The 13,719-nt window shown below is 33.3% G+C and overlaps 1 protein-coding gene and 1 pseudogene across 4 annotated transcripts in view; both read left to right on the top strand.

Annotated features, from left to right (window-relative positions):
- The window catches only part of ATG4C (autophagy related 4C cysteine peptidase), a 68,479-nt gene that overhangs the window by 51,141 nt on the left and 3,619 nt on the right, over positions 1 to 13,719 (top strand). For all 4 annotated transcript variants that reach the window (XM_015595292.2, XM_006919269.3, XM_015595291.2 and 1 more), the window contains one exon: positions 264 to 383. In XM_015595292.2, coding sequence (XP_015450778.1) covers positions 264 to 383 — 120 coding nt within the window. The remainder of the gene's footprint in view (positions 1 to 263; positions 384 to 13,719) is intronic.
- LOC112486030 lies at positions 13,266 to 13,384 on the top strand (annotated as a pseudogene).

The raw sequence follows: 13,719 nt of genomic DNA on the forward strand, positions 1-13,719 counted from the left end.
GACACTCTGTTTTGCAGAATGGCACTAATATCACATAAGGTAGAGATTTGGTTAATTGACATACTGAGTTAAATGTCATGTTTTACAGCTTCGGAGAGTAGGAAGGACCATCTGCATTGGGTAGACTAAAACACCATTTGAAAAGCATGTTTATAGTGTTGAGAAAAGCTAGATGGCAAATTTTAAATTAAGTAATATTCTTATATGTACTTAAGTCTATCAAATAAAAGTAAATTAATTCTAAAGAACTTTGAAAATTACAGACATTCCACTGCCCTTCTCCTAAAAAGATGTCCTTTCGAAAAATGGATCCTAGCTGTACAATAGGATTTTACTGTCGAAATGTTCAGGACTTCAAACGAGCTTCTGAAGAAATCACTAAGGTACGTTTATTTAAAATATTATAATAATATTTGTAAATGACCAGTTTTTATTAGAGATAGCCTATAAAAATACAAAAATCTGTAAATTTTGATACTTTTCTAAAATTTCCCTTTGAAGGTTAATATTATTAGGAATATTGTGAACAGAAAATAAAACTATTTGGAAATTCCTTGCCTTTGGTATGGATGAAACCAACTAGTGACCAGTTGAGAGTCCTTGCTCCACTAGGTGGCACTGTTGAAATAAAAATGCCTTTGCAGAGGGATTAGGTTATATGTGCAAGCAATTAGGTTATATTTTATTTGAAGAGGATTTTAAAAGGGCAATACCTTAGGGGGTAGAAAAAAATTAATGAAGTATTTGATCAAGCCAAATTGTGCATTATTTCTTGTTAGTCCATCTACTACTGCTTCTTTGATTTTTTTTTTTTTTTTAAAGGGAAATGGTATTTTTGGATATCTCAGAACTGCTTTATCAAATGAGCTGTGCTGTAACCTTCCAATAAGCTTGTCTAATCTGATCTATTCTACTTATAGGATCTTTGAAATAGGTTTATTTAACTCCTTCTCATTATCTTTAAACTTCTGCATTTTTCTGGTCCTTGAGTACAGTACTGCTAAAACATTTATAGAATAGCCTCGAGGATTATCTATATTTAGTACTTTAGAAAGTCAAAATGATTACTTATTTGGAAAGTAAGCATAACTGGATGGGTCTCTTTATTAGTATCAATAGCTATAGGTTACCATTTTATGGGTAATTAAAACCAATAATAGAATCACTTTTGGGAATTTTAGTTTGAGCTCAGATATAATAGTACCTTATTACTGCTTTCCTTACAGTTAATTTTTTTCAGGAAAATGGACATAGTAGGTTGAAATTTGATTTTTATACTGTAAAAAATAAAATGAAAAAGTTAAATAAAAAGTTTCATGTAAGCTAGGTTTAGTTTACTTGACCTGCCATATAAAAGAGGAAATTTAACAGAACCATGACAGAAAAATGAATGAGGAGAGGTGAAAATGAGATATGTGAGAACCGTTTCTTATTCTTCATTTCTCACAGTTGTCATCTTTTCATTCTCTCTTTTCAACCTGGAAGGCCAAGTGAACATAACAAAATATGTATTCTCCATTTTTCCCCCTTTTTTATTCCTTGAAATTAGAAATATTTATATATTTTAGTTTTACAGTTCTCAGTCTTTATGAAGTATTCTCTGTACTAAAATATACAAACCCAGATGATATTGTAATATAGATTGATATTGATGAACATTTTCCACAAAAAAGTTCCATTTCTCTGTTTCTATTAATTTATTTTCTATCCAGGTTAAAATAAGTCTGTTTAGAACGGTAAAGCAGTCTACTCTTGAAATAGAAACAAACCAAATTATTACCAAGTTGAAAAAACAAGATGAACAAATGAGTTGCATATTGATATTTTCTGGTTAAAAACAGACAGTTTTTGTGATTTTTACACTGATTTTTACATTGGAAAAAATACTTAAGAAATCATTGCTCGATGCATTAGAGTCATATGCAATATGAAGGTAAAGAGAAACCATATTGAAATATCATTTGGAAATATTGAGAATTTTGCCAGCATCGGTTAACTTTGCTTTAATAAAAGTATTGTTCCTAATAGCTTTTTGAAGCATTATAAAAAACTCATTTGTCAATTAGTAACTCGATCATTTACTTTTTCTTGGAAGGTTGTAAGTTAAGCAGTTTCTTTTTCTTCCTAATAATTGAATTTGGCATTTTTAGCAAAAGTTATTTTTTTCTCTTTAAAAATGAAAACAACTTAAAATTATTTATTTTTAGGTAAGGTATGTTATGAATTTTCTCATTATGAAAATTAAGCTCGGTAGTCTAATTCTAGTGTTTAAATTGTAATGCTATATGAATGTTCTAAAGCTTTAACTACTTGATTTTTAAAATGTTCACAAAAATTGTTAAATTAATTCAATTTTAGAAGAACTCAGTTCAGCAAGTATTTGAGTAACTATCATACTGAAAACATAAAATTACCAAGACATAATCCCTACTTCTCAGCAAGTTATAAGGCTTCTACTTTAAGTAGCATTTATAGTTCAGGAGGGAGAATAAGACAAATAGATGTATATTACATTGAATATGATAAGCATCCATACAGAAACAGAAATAAATTGGTAGGGGAAGGAAGGGTGTTGGAATGAGAGGGCTGTCTCACCTAAGTCAAAGTGCTCGAGATTTTTAATTTGGGCCTGAACATTTAGGCTTAATTTCTATTGGCTTAAGGAGAAGGAAGGGTACTTCAAGCAGAGGGAATAAGAGGAAAGGTATTGGAAAAGGGAAATGTAGAGTTTGTCTAGAGAATGGCAAATAGTCCAATTTGGTAGGTGCCGAGGATACATATAGCGCAGGATCTCTGTCTTTTGACTGCCTGAATCTCTAGGGGTGTGACCTGGGAGTCTCCATTTCTAACAAGCCTCCCAAGTAGTCTTGCTCACCAAATCTGAGAACCGTGTAAGACAGTACAACCCGAAGTTGTTTTTAGGTGACATTAGAACAGATATTGTATTACTTATATATTTATTTATATTCATATTTGAAAAATATAACTGGACTGTCAAATGTGACTCTCCTATTTATGATTGACTGTACAAAGCTAATTAGGTTAAAAATAAAAGAAAATATTCGTTAATCATAATAGAGATGGTATACATAGAATACTGAAGGAGATATATAATGCCCAAGGCTTGAGAAACACTGCTGTAGGAAATAGTGGAGGATGAGGCTAGAAAAAGAGGTTGGAATAATATTTGACAATCTTGAATGCCAGGCTGAAGACATTTGTACTTTAGCAATATACTGATTTTTATTAATTTCAAGCATGCAGAAATACAGAGAATAACATAATAAATACCCATGTGCTACCATTACGCTTAAGAAAAAAAATTATCTGTGTAATCGAAATATACTACCCTTTCTCAATCTTATTCCCTTCCTTCCTCCTTTCCTCCCCAGTGGTAACAACTATCCCGAATTAGTATATAATACCCATACTTTTATAAACATAAACAATATATATTGTTTTGCATGTTAGTAAACTTTTTATTAATGATATACTTGTAAAAATGTCTATACCCTTCTGCAACTTGTATTTCCATTTAATAATGACCGAGAGATTATATACATGTACATGTGGGTCTAACTTATTCATTTAAACTGCTGAATCGTAAGTAGTACATTCTGCAGTATACTAATTTAAACTTTCTTTTGGTGGTGGTCATCTAACTTATTTCATTTTCTAGTTATGAATAATGTGTATAAGAATATTCTTATACATATCTCTTTGTGCATCTACAACACTCTAACTAGGATTATATTAGTTACACTAGGTAAGTTAGAGTGGAGTTGCTAGGTGGTGGAGTATACATAATTTTAGGTTTGCTAGATATTGTCATATTCTCTCCAGAGTGATCATACCAAGCAGTATATGTGGATTTCCAATGCTTCACATCCTTATTAACACCTGATATTGTCAAACCTTAAAATTTTTAACCAATCTCATGGATATGAGATTAGTATCTTTTTGTAACTTTAATTTGTATTTCTTTGATTACTAGTGAGACTGAAAATCTTATTAAGGTTTATTGGCCCCTTTGATTCCTCTTTTGTGAATTTCTTGTTCATGTCCTTTTTTTCTTTGGTCTATTTAAAGAAAATCAAATAAAATTTATAATTCTGGATACTACCACTTGTTGGCTTTATATCTTGCAAATATATTCTCTTAGGCTATTATTTTCACTTGTTAATGGCATCTTTAATTTAGCCAAATTAGTAAATCTTTCTATTTATGGGTTTTAAATTTTGTATCAAAGAAGTCTTTAATAACCAAAGGTTATAAACATAAGACCTACATTCTCCTACATTTCTTCCAAAAGTTTTACGTTTTACACTTAGAACTTGTATATATCTTAAGGTAGGTACCTTTTTAAACAAACAAACAAACAAACAAACAAAAACATGGATAATCCATCGTTCCAGCATCATTTCTTAAAAGGTCTAACTTTTCTTCATTGACCTAGGGGAGGACAGAGCTGTGGGATTGCAGAGGAGGGAACTGTTTTGAGAGAGTTTGTGAAAGTAGAATTAGTAAGACCAAGCAGACACTGGACTTGGGGCAAGCAAAAGGGAGATCTCAAAGACAAGTCTGTTTTATTTCTAGGTGTCTAGGAGAAAAATTAATAGTTCACTAATATGGTCATTCATTTAGTCAACAAATGTTTGATCTCACCCCTACCACTCAACCAAAACTCTTTTTTAGGGCCATTGATGACCCCCACATTGCTACATCCATTGGTTATTTCTTAGTCTTCATCTTACTCATTCTATCATTAGCATTTCACTTAGCCAAACATCCACTGCACCTTTCATACGTCTTCATTTGGCTTCCAGGAACAAAACTTTCTTGGTTTTTCCATTCTTACTAGTCATTGTTTCTCAAGTCTCCTTTGCCTGCTTTTTTCCTCCAACCTTTTAATGTTGGACTGCCCCAGTGCTTAGTCTTTAGTTTTCATATATTTATCTTGGTGAGCTTATCCAGTCATATAGCTTTAAATATCAATTACAAGTCAACTAAGACCAAGATTGTATTGTTACCCCAAACCTCTCTTCCAAATTATAGATTATATATGTCTAGCTGCCGTTCAACATCTTTTGTATGTGCGATGCACATATCCTGAATAAATTTCTGATTTTATTTTTAAGCTTGTTCCACTTATAGTTTTCCTTATCTCATTTGATGGCAAATTTGTCCTATCTGCTCAGGTCAAAAGCCTTAGAATTATCCTTTCTTCTCTATTTCTTATTATCCCATAACCACTTATATGTTCAAAGTTTATCTAGAATCAGACCACTTTTCACACCTCCACTGCTACGATCCTGGTCTGAGCCACCGTCAGTCATTACTGCAGTGGCCTCCTAATTAGTTTCCACCCTATTCTTAATTTAGCAGCCCAGATAATTCTTTTAAAACATAAGTCAAATCATATCACCCCTATCCTAAAAACCTGCATTGACATCCCAGTTTACTTAAAAGTAAAAAAGTTCTGAACTATATTCTCTAAGGCCTTTGATAATCTGTCTTCATGCCCTTCTCCCTTACCTCAGCCTGTCATCTCTTATTTTGCCTCTCTTTCATTGTGCTGTAGCCATGTTGGCCTCTTGCAGATCATCTAACCTAATAGGCAAACTCCAGTCTTAGAGCCTTTGCGCTAGACTGGAATGCGTTTCCCTCAGATATCTTCATGGCCGATGCCTTCACTTCCTACAAGTCTTGGCTTAGATATCTCCCTCTCGATGAGGTGTAATTTTTAAACTTTATTTAAAAATGCAGTCTTCCTCACCATTCCGTCTTACTTTGTCTTTTTACCTTTTCCTTAGCACTTATTACTTTCTAATACACTACACAATTTATTTATCTATTATGTTTATTATTACCCATCTTCTCTAGTGGAATATAAACTACACAGGGGCAGGAATGTTTTTGCCCATTTGGGTCAATGATGTATGTCAAAGCATCTAGAACAATGCCTGGCCCATGGTAAGTAAGTATTCAGTGTATTTGTTGAATGGCTGGAGCTGGGTATGCACTGGCAAACAAGAGTTATGACTCCTGGCTTCATGAACTTACAGTCTAGTGGACAAGATGGATTTTAAACACATATAAATGCGTAACAAAAACTAAAATTCCATGAAGAAAAAAATGGGAACGAAAAATAGGAAAGAAATAATTTAATTTGGGGAGTACAAAAACATTTTATAAGGTATATTCACTGCATTTTGCTTAAGCTTCGGGTAAAGTCTTGACTGGTCCATTTAAACCTACTCCACAATTAGTAAGAAATCAGCAAGAGAATAGTGAGAGCCCTCCAAATTATAATGGACTTAAATAACACAATTTCATGACTTACTTTAAGAATGCTTAGAATTCTTGAGGTGGGAGTAGATAAAATGAACAATAGAGTTTGACATAATAATGGCATAATAGGGATAGCAGAATTTCAGATGGAGTTAGGAATATCTTTTCTTTCATTGAAATGGTCAATCAGGAAATTCCTGTGGATAGGGAGGCAAATAGGTAGAATTGAGAGGTGAATATGATGAAGTCAGGTTTACTGGGATTGTGTCTAAAACAACCATTCTTCCATCTGCCACTTCTTTAGATTTCATCATGTCTATAGAATAGTTCTATTTAATCCTGTCTCTGATCTTTCTATTAACAGTCTCCTCCCTTTCTCCTTCCTTTTCTCTTTCCTTCTCTCCCTCCCTCTTGTCTCCTGAGTAGTTAAATCATATTGTTAAAATATTTTATTTTCTTATTTTGGTTCCTGCATGTATATATGTGATAAAAGTTTCCAATTGTGATTGTGGGTTTGTCCATTTCTCTTTGAAGTTCTCTTATTTTTTGGTTTACATATTTCGAGGCTATGTTATTGGTTAACATACAAATAGAGGATTGTTAGATCTTCTTATTGAAAACTGATTCTTTTATATAATGCTCTATCTCTAGTAATATTTCTTTAAAGTCCATTTTTGTGCTTCGTTGTAATATATTTTAATCCTGCATATATTTTCAATTCCACAAGGCGTTATGTTTTAAACAGTAAATCTTACTCTGTCTGATGCCTTTCACTCTTTCTTTCTGAGATCATTTTGATTCCCTCTGAAGATTTCCTTTACTATATTTCTTTTGTTGCTGTTTGCTGGTGATAAATTCTCTCAGTTTTTATTTGAATACATCTTTATTTTGCCTTCATTAAAAAATTGGAATAATTGCAACCTTACTGGAAAGTTATAAGTATAATGCAAATAATTTTTTTCCCTGAGCCCTTTGGGAGTAACTTGCTAACCCAGTGCCTGTCATCCTTGAATTATTGAGTATAAAATTCCTACAAAGACATTCTCCTACCTAACGACAATCTAACTTTCAAAATCAGGAAAATAGCACTATATATCATCACCATGTAATCGTCAGACACTATTCAAGTTTTGTTAATTGTCTTATTAATGCTCTGTATAGCAAAAGGATCCAGTTCAGAATAATGTGTTGTATTTGTATATCTCAAACCTCTTTTACTTTAGAACAGTTCCTTATCTTTCCTTGACTTTCACATAACCTTCATATTTTCAAAGATTACAGGACACTTTGGGTTTTTTTGTTTTGTTTTACAAGATACTTTTTAAAACTTTATAGTATGTCCCCTCATTTTGGATTTGTCTTATGATTCCTCATGATTTTTTCAGGTTTTGTATCTTTGTCAAGTATATCACAGAATCGATACTCTGTTCTTCTCACTGCATCCTGGTGGTTGGCACATGATTTCAGTTTGTCCCTTTCTTGGTGATGTTAACTTCGATCACTTGATTAGGGTGGTATCTGCCAGGTTCCAGTGTGGCTCCAACATACCCATTAGACCAGAATGACTTTCATGCCCCCATGGATGCCTATTTTGCTCATCCTTATTTAGTGGCTTTAGCGGGGAAGGGAAGAGGAAGAGCTTGCCTTTTTTGTTGAAGGATATTTTCATTGGATAGAATTCTATCTTAGCAGTAGTTTCGTTCAGTACCTTAACGATATATATTCCATTGTTGTCTGGCTTCTGTTATTTCTTGATGTTTGTATCCCCTCTAAGATCTCATCTTGAGATATGCCTGTTTTGGTTGCTTTCTGGTGTTTTCTAGCACTTGCTTGCTTTATCTACTTTATTTGTTTCTTAAATTGTTTTTGTTGGCAAGATTAATCTCATCCTGGCCTTCTTAAATAATTATATTTATAAAATACTTGTTTTAGCTATTTTTTTAAAGTTGTAAGATGTGACTATAAAATTTTATTTTATTTTAATTTTTAAATTTTGTTAGGCGAGGCAACCCTTGATTGACCTCACAGATTACAAGGACCTTGTCAGCTTACAATCCCTTATTTTTTATTTTTTACGCCTACAGCACCTGCTCTTCCTAGGTGGTCTTCCATCCAAGTACTAACCAGGCCAGACTCTGCTTATCAAACAGGATCGGGCTTGTTCAGGGTGGCATGGCTGTAGACGACTATAAAATTTTAAAAACCCATTTTTTAAAATCTTAACATAAAAATTAGTTTTCTTTCTTTATTTTGTTGGAATTTTACTACATGAGTACTACTTATAAAAGGGACCATAGGGTTACAGTTTTATCTTATATCTATCCAAAGAAGTGTTGTTACTAAGTTGTAAAAGTAAAATAAAGTAAACCAAATGAAATGCAACTCCATTTTTCTGTGTACTCATTTTAAAAACTTGGAGTCATCCTGGATACTTTGCTCTATCTCACACCCCATGTCCATTCAATCAGCAAATCCTATCATCTCTCCTTCAAAATATATTAGGAATTTGATAACTTCTCACCACTACCATGATTACCCTGGGCCACCATCATAGCTTCCTTGGGATTATTGCCATAGCTCTGCTTCCTTCTAGCATCCAGTGTTGCTGCTGAGAAGTTTGATTTCATTCTGAATTATTTTCCTCTAAGTGTAAACTTTTTTTTTCTCTTTAAAGGTTTTTGACTTTGAATCCCAGCTCCACATCCCCATTCCTGTGTACCTTTGGCCACATTGCTTAACCTCTTTGTGCATCAGTTTTTTTTTTCATGGAATGCAAATAATAATAGCTACCTCTCTCTGTGGCCAAATTGTGAGGATTACATGATTTATTAAGTGAATGTCTGATTTATAGTAGTTACTAAATAAATTGTTAGCTATTATTATTTGTACCAAGTATTCTGAAACTATTATGTGTCTTGGTTTGCATTCTTTTTCATCAATTTCACCTTAGTAAGTTGTGATCTTTTCCCTAGAGTTGCTTTATTTTTTCAGAGAAAAGTTCTGCCATCTGCCTGTAGAATGTATGTTGTCTGGTGGTTGCTCCAGGAGTAAGAAGTAAAGGATGCTAACGGCCCAACAGTTTAATATTTTAGACTAAATTCTTAACCTTTCATAATCATCACTGTGCCTGGTGTACTAGAGTTGATAGCTTTATTTGTTTTTTCCAAAGAATTTTTTCCTGTGTGTGGGATGGCTGGTGGGCAACGAAGACAATTTATCTCAAGAATATGTGCTCATAAGCATTGTTCTGTACAGTTACCTGTTTATACATCAAGCCATAGTCTAGACGATTGACTGTCTAATCTTTATTTCAGGTAATGGTGAACTAATTATTTTCCTTGGAAGTCTCTTTCATTTTCAGACAGACCCTTACCGTTAAAAGTTTTCCTGTATTGAGTTGGAATCGGTCTCCACGTAACTTTTACTCCTTTGTCTCATAGAGTAAGAGAATAAGTTTGCTTCCTCTTCCAGTCCCATTTTCCTCAGTGGTACACAGTTTCCCATACCCATTGCTATTTTGCTAAAATGTCTTTTTGAAAACACCTTAGTGTTTCAGGTTTATGTTCATGATTACATTTCCCCTCTGTTTAGTTCTGTATTCTCCAAATGAAATCTGAGAGATATTTTTCTTGCATAGAACTTTTTTACCTCTGGGATTTAATGATAGGAACTCTGATTCCCTTTAAAATCTTCAGGGGCTTATTATTTAGTTGGGAAGACATGAAATGGATAATGACTGTATAAGAGCATATTTAATAAATGCCAGAAGACTAATATTATGAAATAATGTCAATAATAATGATAATAGCCAACACGTAAGATGCCAAGGCAATCTTCTAGTTACTTTACATATATTACCTGATTTAATTCTCACCACAACTCCATGAAATAGATACTATAATACTGACATTTTACAGCTAAGGAAAATGAGAGAGTCTAGTTAAGTAACTTGCCCAGGATCACACAGTTTATAAGTATCAGCCAGGTTTTGACAGACTGAGTTCCACAGTCCATGTTTGTATTCCTTACACTATACTAGACCCATCTCTAGGACTTTGGAGAAAGGAGGAATCACTGTGGACCAAGATACTTAACAGTTGAATTTGGGCTGCAACTTTAAGGGCCAATAGAGTTTGCACAGTCAGAAAGGAAGTATGAAGGGTAGCTGGATGATAAAAACATCATGAGCAGAAACACTAAGAATGTTATGGGATGTTTAGGATAGAAGATTATGGAACAGTGAAACTTAAGTCAGGTGTTAATGTGGCTAACAAGGGCCTGTGTGCTCTGACTCCTGTGTACCTCTCTTTCTCTTTTCTTCTACCCTTGAGCCACACTGGCCTCCTCTCTGTTTTTTGAACATGCTAACTGTGCTGGCATCCCAGGCTTTTGTAGTAGCTGTTTTTGGTTTGCAGTGCTCTTGCAGAATCTTTATGTCTGACACCTTATTGTCATTCAGGTCTCAGCTTGGCCTTTTCTGATCACACAACGTACAGAAACCTTTCAGTCCTTCCTTACCGCAGTACCCTGTTTTATTTTTGTGGTGATTATTCTCTCTGAATGATGCAGAAGCACTATTAGTTATCTGTTCAATAGCCACCTCTCTTTTTGGCTACAAGAATCCTGATTTTATTTGGGATAATGGTGTGCCCACCCAAATACTCATTTTTCTTGGTTTGCCTTGTGTTTACAATTTGGCCACTGAAATATAAGTGGGTGTGTGCTGGAAGTTTCTGGGCAAGCTTTTGCTCTTCTGATGAAATAGTGGATATAGATGGAAAGCTGTCACTCCCTCTGTGTCCACCCACCGCCATCTTGGATGCAAACTCAACACCTGGAGTTTCAGCGGTCCTTTGTGATCATGAGGGAAAAACCAAGAGAATTGTAGAAACTGTTAGACATTAATTAACTGAAGTAGCAATGTCAGACTTTTTGTTATGTGATAAAATATAATTCCTGTTACTTAAAGCCATTATTAATTGTTTTTTATTCTGTTTTTATCACTTGGCAACAAAAACCATTCCTAATTAATATAAATTATGTTACCAATGATGGAAATAGGGAAAACTGGCAGGGGGCTATTTTCGAAAGGTAGAAATGATCATTTTATTTTGGTATGATCAATCTGAGTTGATATTGCAACATGTCTCCACTTACTGTAGGAGGCGGTATAGTATAGTGGTTACAATAGAACCAGACTGCTTAAGCTTAATTCCTGCCTCTGTCAGTCAGTAGCTGTGTGAACTTACACAAGTCACTTAATGCCTCAATATTTCAGTTTCCTCATGTAAAACATGACTGATAATAAAGCTCAACAGAGAAGGGCTCATGGTTGAAACTGAGAGTAGATAATATTTTTAACAGAGAATATAGAATATATAGAGAAGATAAAGAATCAAAATTGATTAATATTTGCATTTTGGAATGCAGGAATAAGTGGAGTCGATGAAGGAGATAGAGGAGAAATGGTTTAGAAAATAGGAGGAGAAATAGGAAACCAAAATATTATAGAAATCATGGGAAGTATATATTTTAAGAAAGAAATGCTCAGAAGTATTGATTGCTATAGAAATATCAAGAGAATAGGAACTAATAAAAAGCCTTTTTTTAAATCTAAGGACTAAAAGAGAGTATTTCCACTATAATGAGGGGTAAAAATGGGGTTAGAGAGGTTTAAGATTAAGTAGTGAGGAGAGAGTGGAGTTAATATCACATGCGCATTCAATTTCAACTCAGTTACATGAACTCATAATGAAACAGGTGTGTATTTTTCCATGTGCACTCTTTATTATATGATGTACATTACTATGTTCTATAGTGTATTGTACATTTACACATGGTACCAAACAGGATTTTATACACAAAATTATGCATAGCACCCTTTCAACAATTTGAAGGCTTTTTGAAGATCATTTTGACTATATTGATTTTGACTATATTTGATTTTCATACTATAGGCTGACTTTAGGACCTAACCCCTGATTAAATGTAGCTCCTCTGTGTGGTGACTATAGACCATACAGGTATAGACTGCTCTGTACTGGGTATAATTTTACATGAGTGCTGGCAAACCTAGTGGAAAAGGTTTTGGCCTGGGGAGAAGTGGTCATCTCCTGGTCTATTTCTGTTCTTTCTTACAACTACTAGCATTACGATGTAAGAAATTGCTTAACTTCTGTCCTCCAGCTTTTTCCTTTGTAAATTCTGAAACCTGTCAACTAAGTACATAGGAAAAATGTGATAAAATATTTGACCTTCTGAAAAGAAATCTGTGATTTGCCTTTTAGGTAATAAAACTATTTCCTGTATCTTTGGCTGTCTTATTAAAATAGAACAGAGGACTTGCCTATTCTAAAGTTATTGTTGAACAAATCACTGAAACCCGTTTTGAAAAGCAACTATGAGATAATAAAGTCAATTATTTTAAATTTTAAAAAAATGACTTTTCTCTTACTGTCTAAGAAATACATGTTAGAAAGTTTGGAAAATAGAAGTATTAAAAAGTCACCAGTAATTCTTTAATTCAGAATCACTTAATATTTTATTGTATTTCCTGCTAGTCTTTTGAAAGTATGTATTTAAATTACTTTAACATATTGAGATTAATTTTTATATATAGCTTTATATCCTGTTTTTTTAACATTATATAATAAATGTTTCCCCAAATTATTAAATAACTTTTATTATCTTTTCTTGTATGGTATCTCGATTGCTAATACCCCCATGTCATGTAGATAACCTAATTTGGAATTTTTTTAATGTAGATTTTATGTTATCCATTATGGAGGGACTTTAAGGTTTTGACAATATGTCCTTTCTTGTAATACTAAAAAAAAGAACTAAAGTTTTTATTTTCGATAAAAGTTTTCAGAATCAAATTTTCAAATCAATGGTTATTTTTTATGAAAAGTCTGAAAAAAATCATTCTGATATAGTGCTTATAGCTATGAAAAGCATTTGAAAGACATGTTGAGGTCTATAGTCATGCCACCCTGAACACGCCCGATCCCGTCTGATCTCGGAAGCTAAGCAGGGTGAGGCCTGGTTAGTACTTGGATAGGAGACCACCTAGGAAGACCAGGTGCTGTAGGTGTAAAAAATAAAAAAAAGAAAAAAAAAATGTTGGTAAGTCATTGAGGTCTAATATTCCATTATCAATTTACTTCTTTTGGTTGTTGCTGCTGCTGTTTTAGGTCATCTTGGAAAAGTAATTTAAATCTTTTGAGTCCCAATTTTTTTCATTTATAAAATGAGAGTGAGATAATTTCTAAAGTCTCCTTTGTCATTTCCATTTTTATTTGTCCTAAAATTATTTCCTCCTTCTATTTCATGTTTATGTGCTAATATGTTATCACTTACCTTATTACTCAACTCAGTTGTCCTTCTGCATATATATATATATATATATGTGTGTGTGTATATATATAT

This window comes from Pteropus alecto, unplaced genomic scaffold (assembly GCF_000325575.1).
Source record: "Pteropus alecto unplaced genomic scaffold, ASM32557v1 scaffold25, whole genome shotgun sequence".
NCBI classification, from domain to species: Eukaryota; Metazoa; Chordata; class Mammalia; order Chiroptera; family Pteropodidae; genus Pteropus; species Pteropus alecto.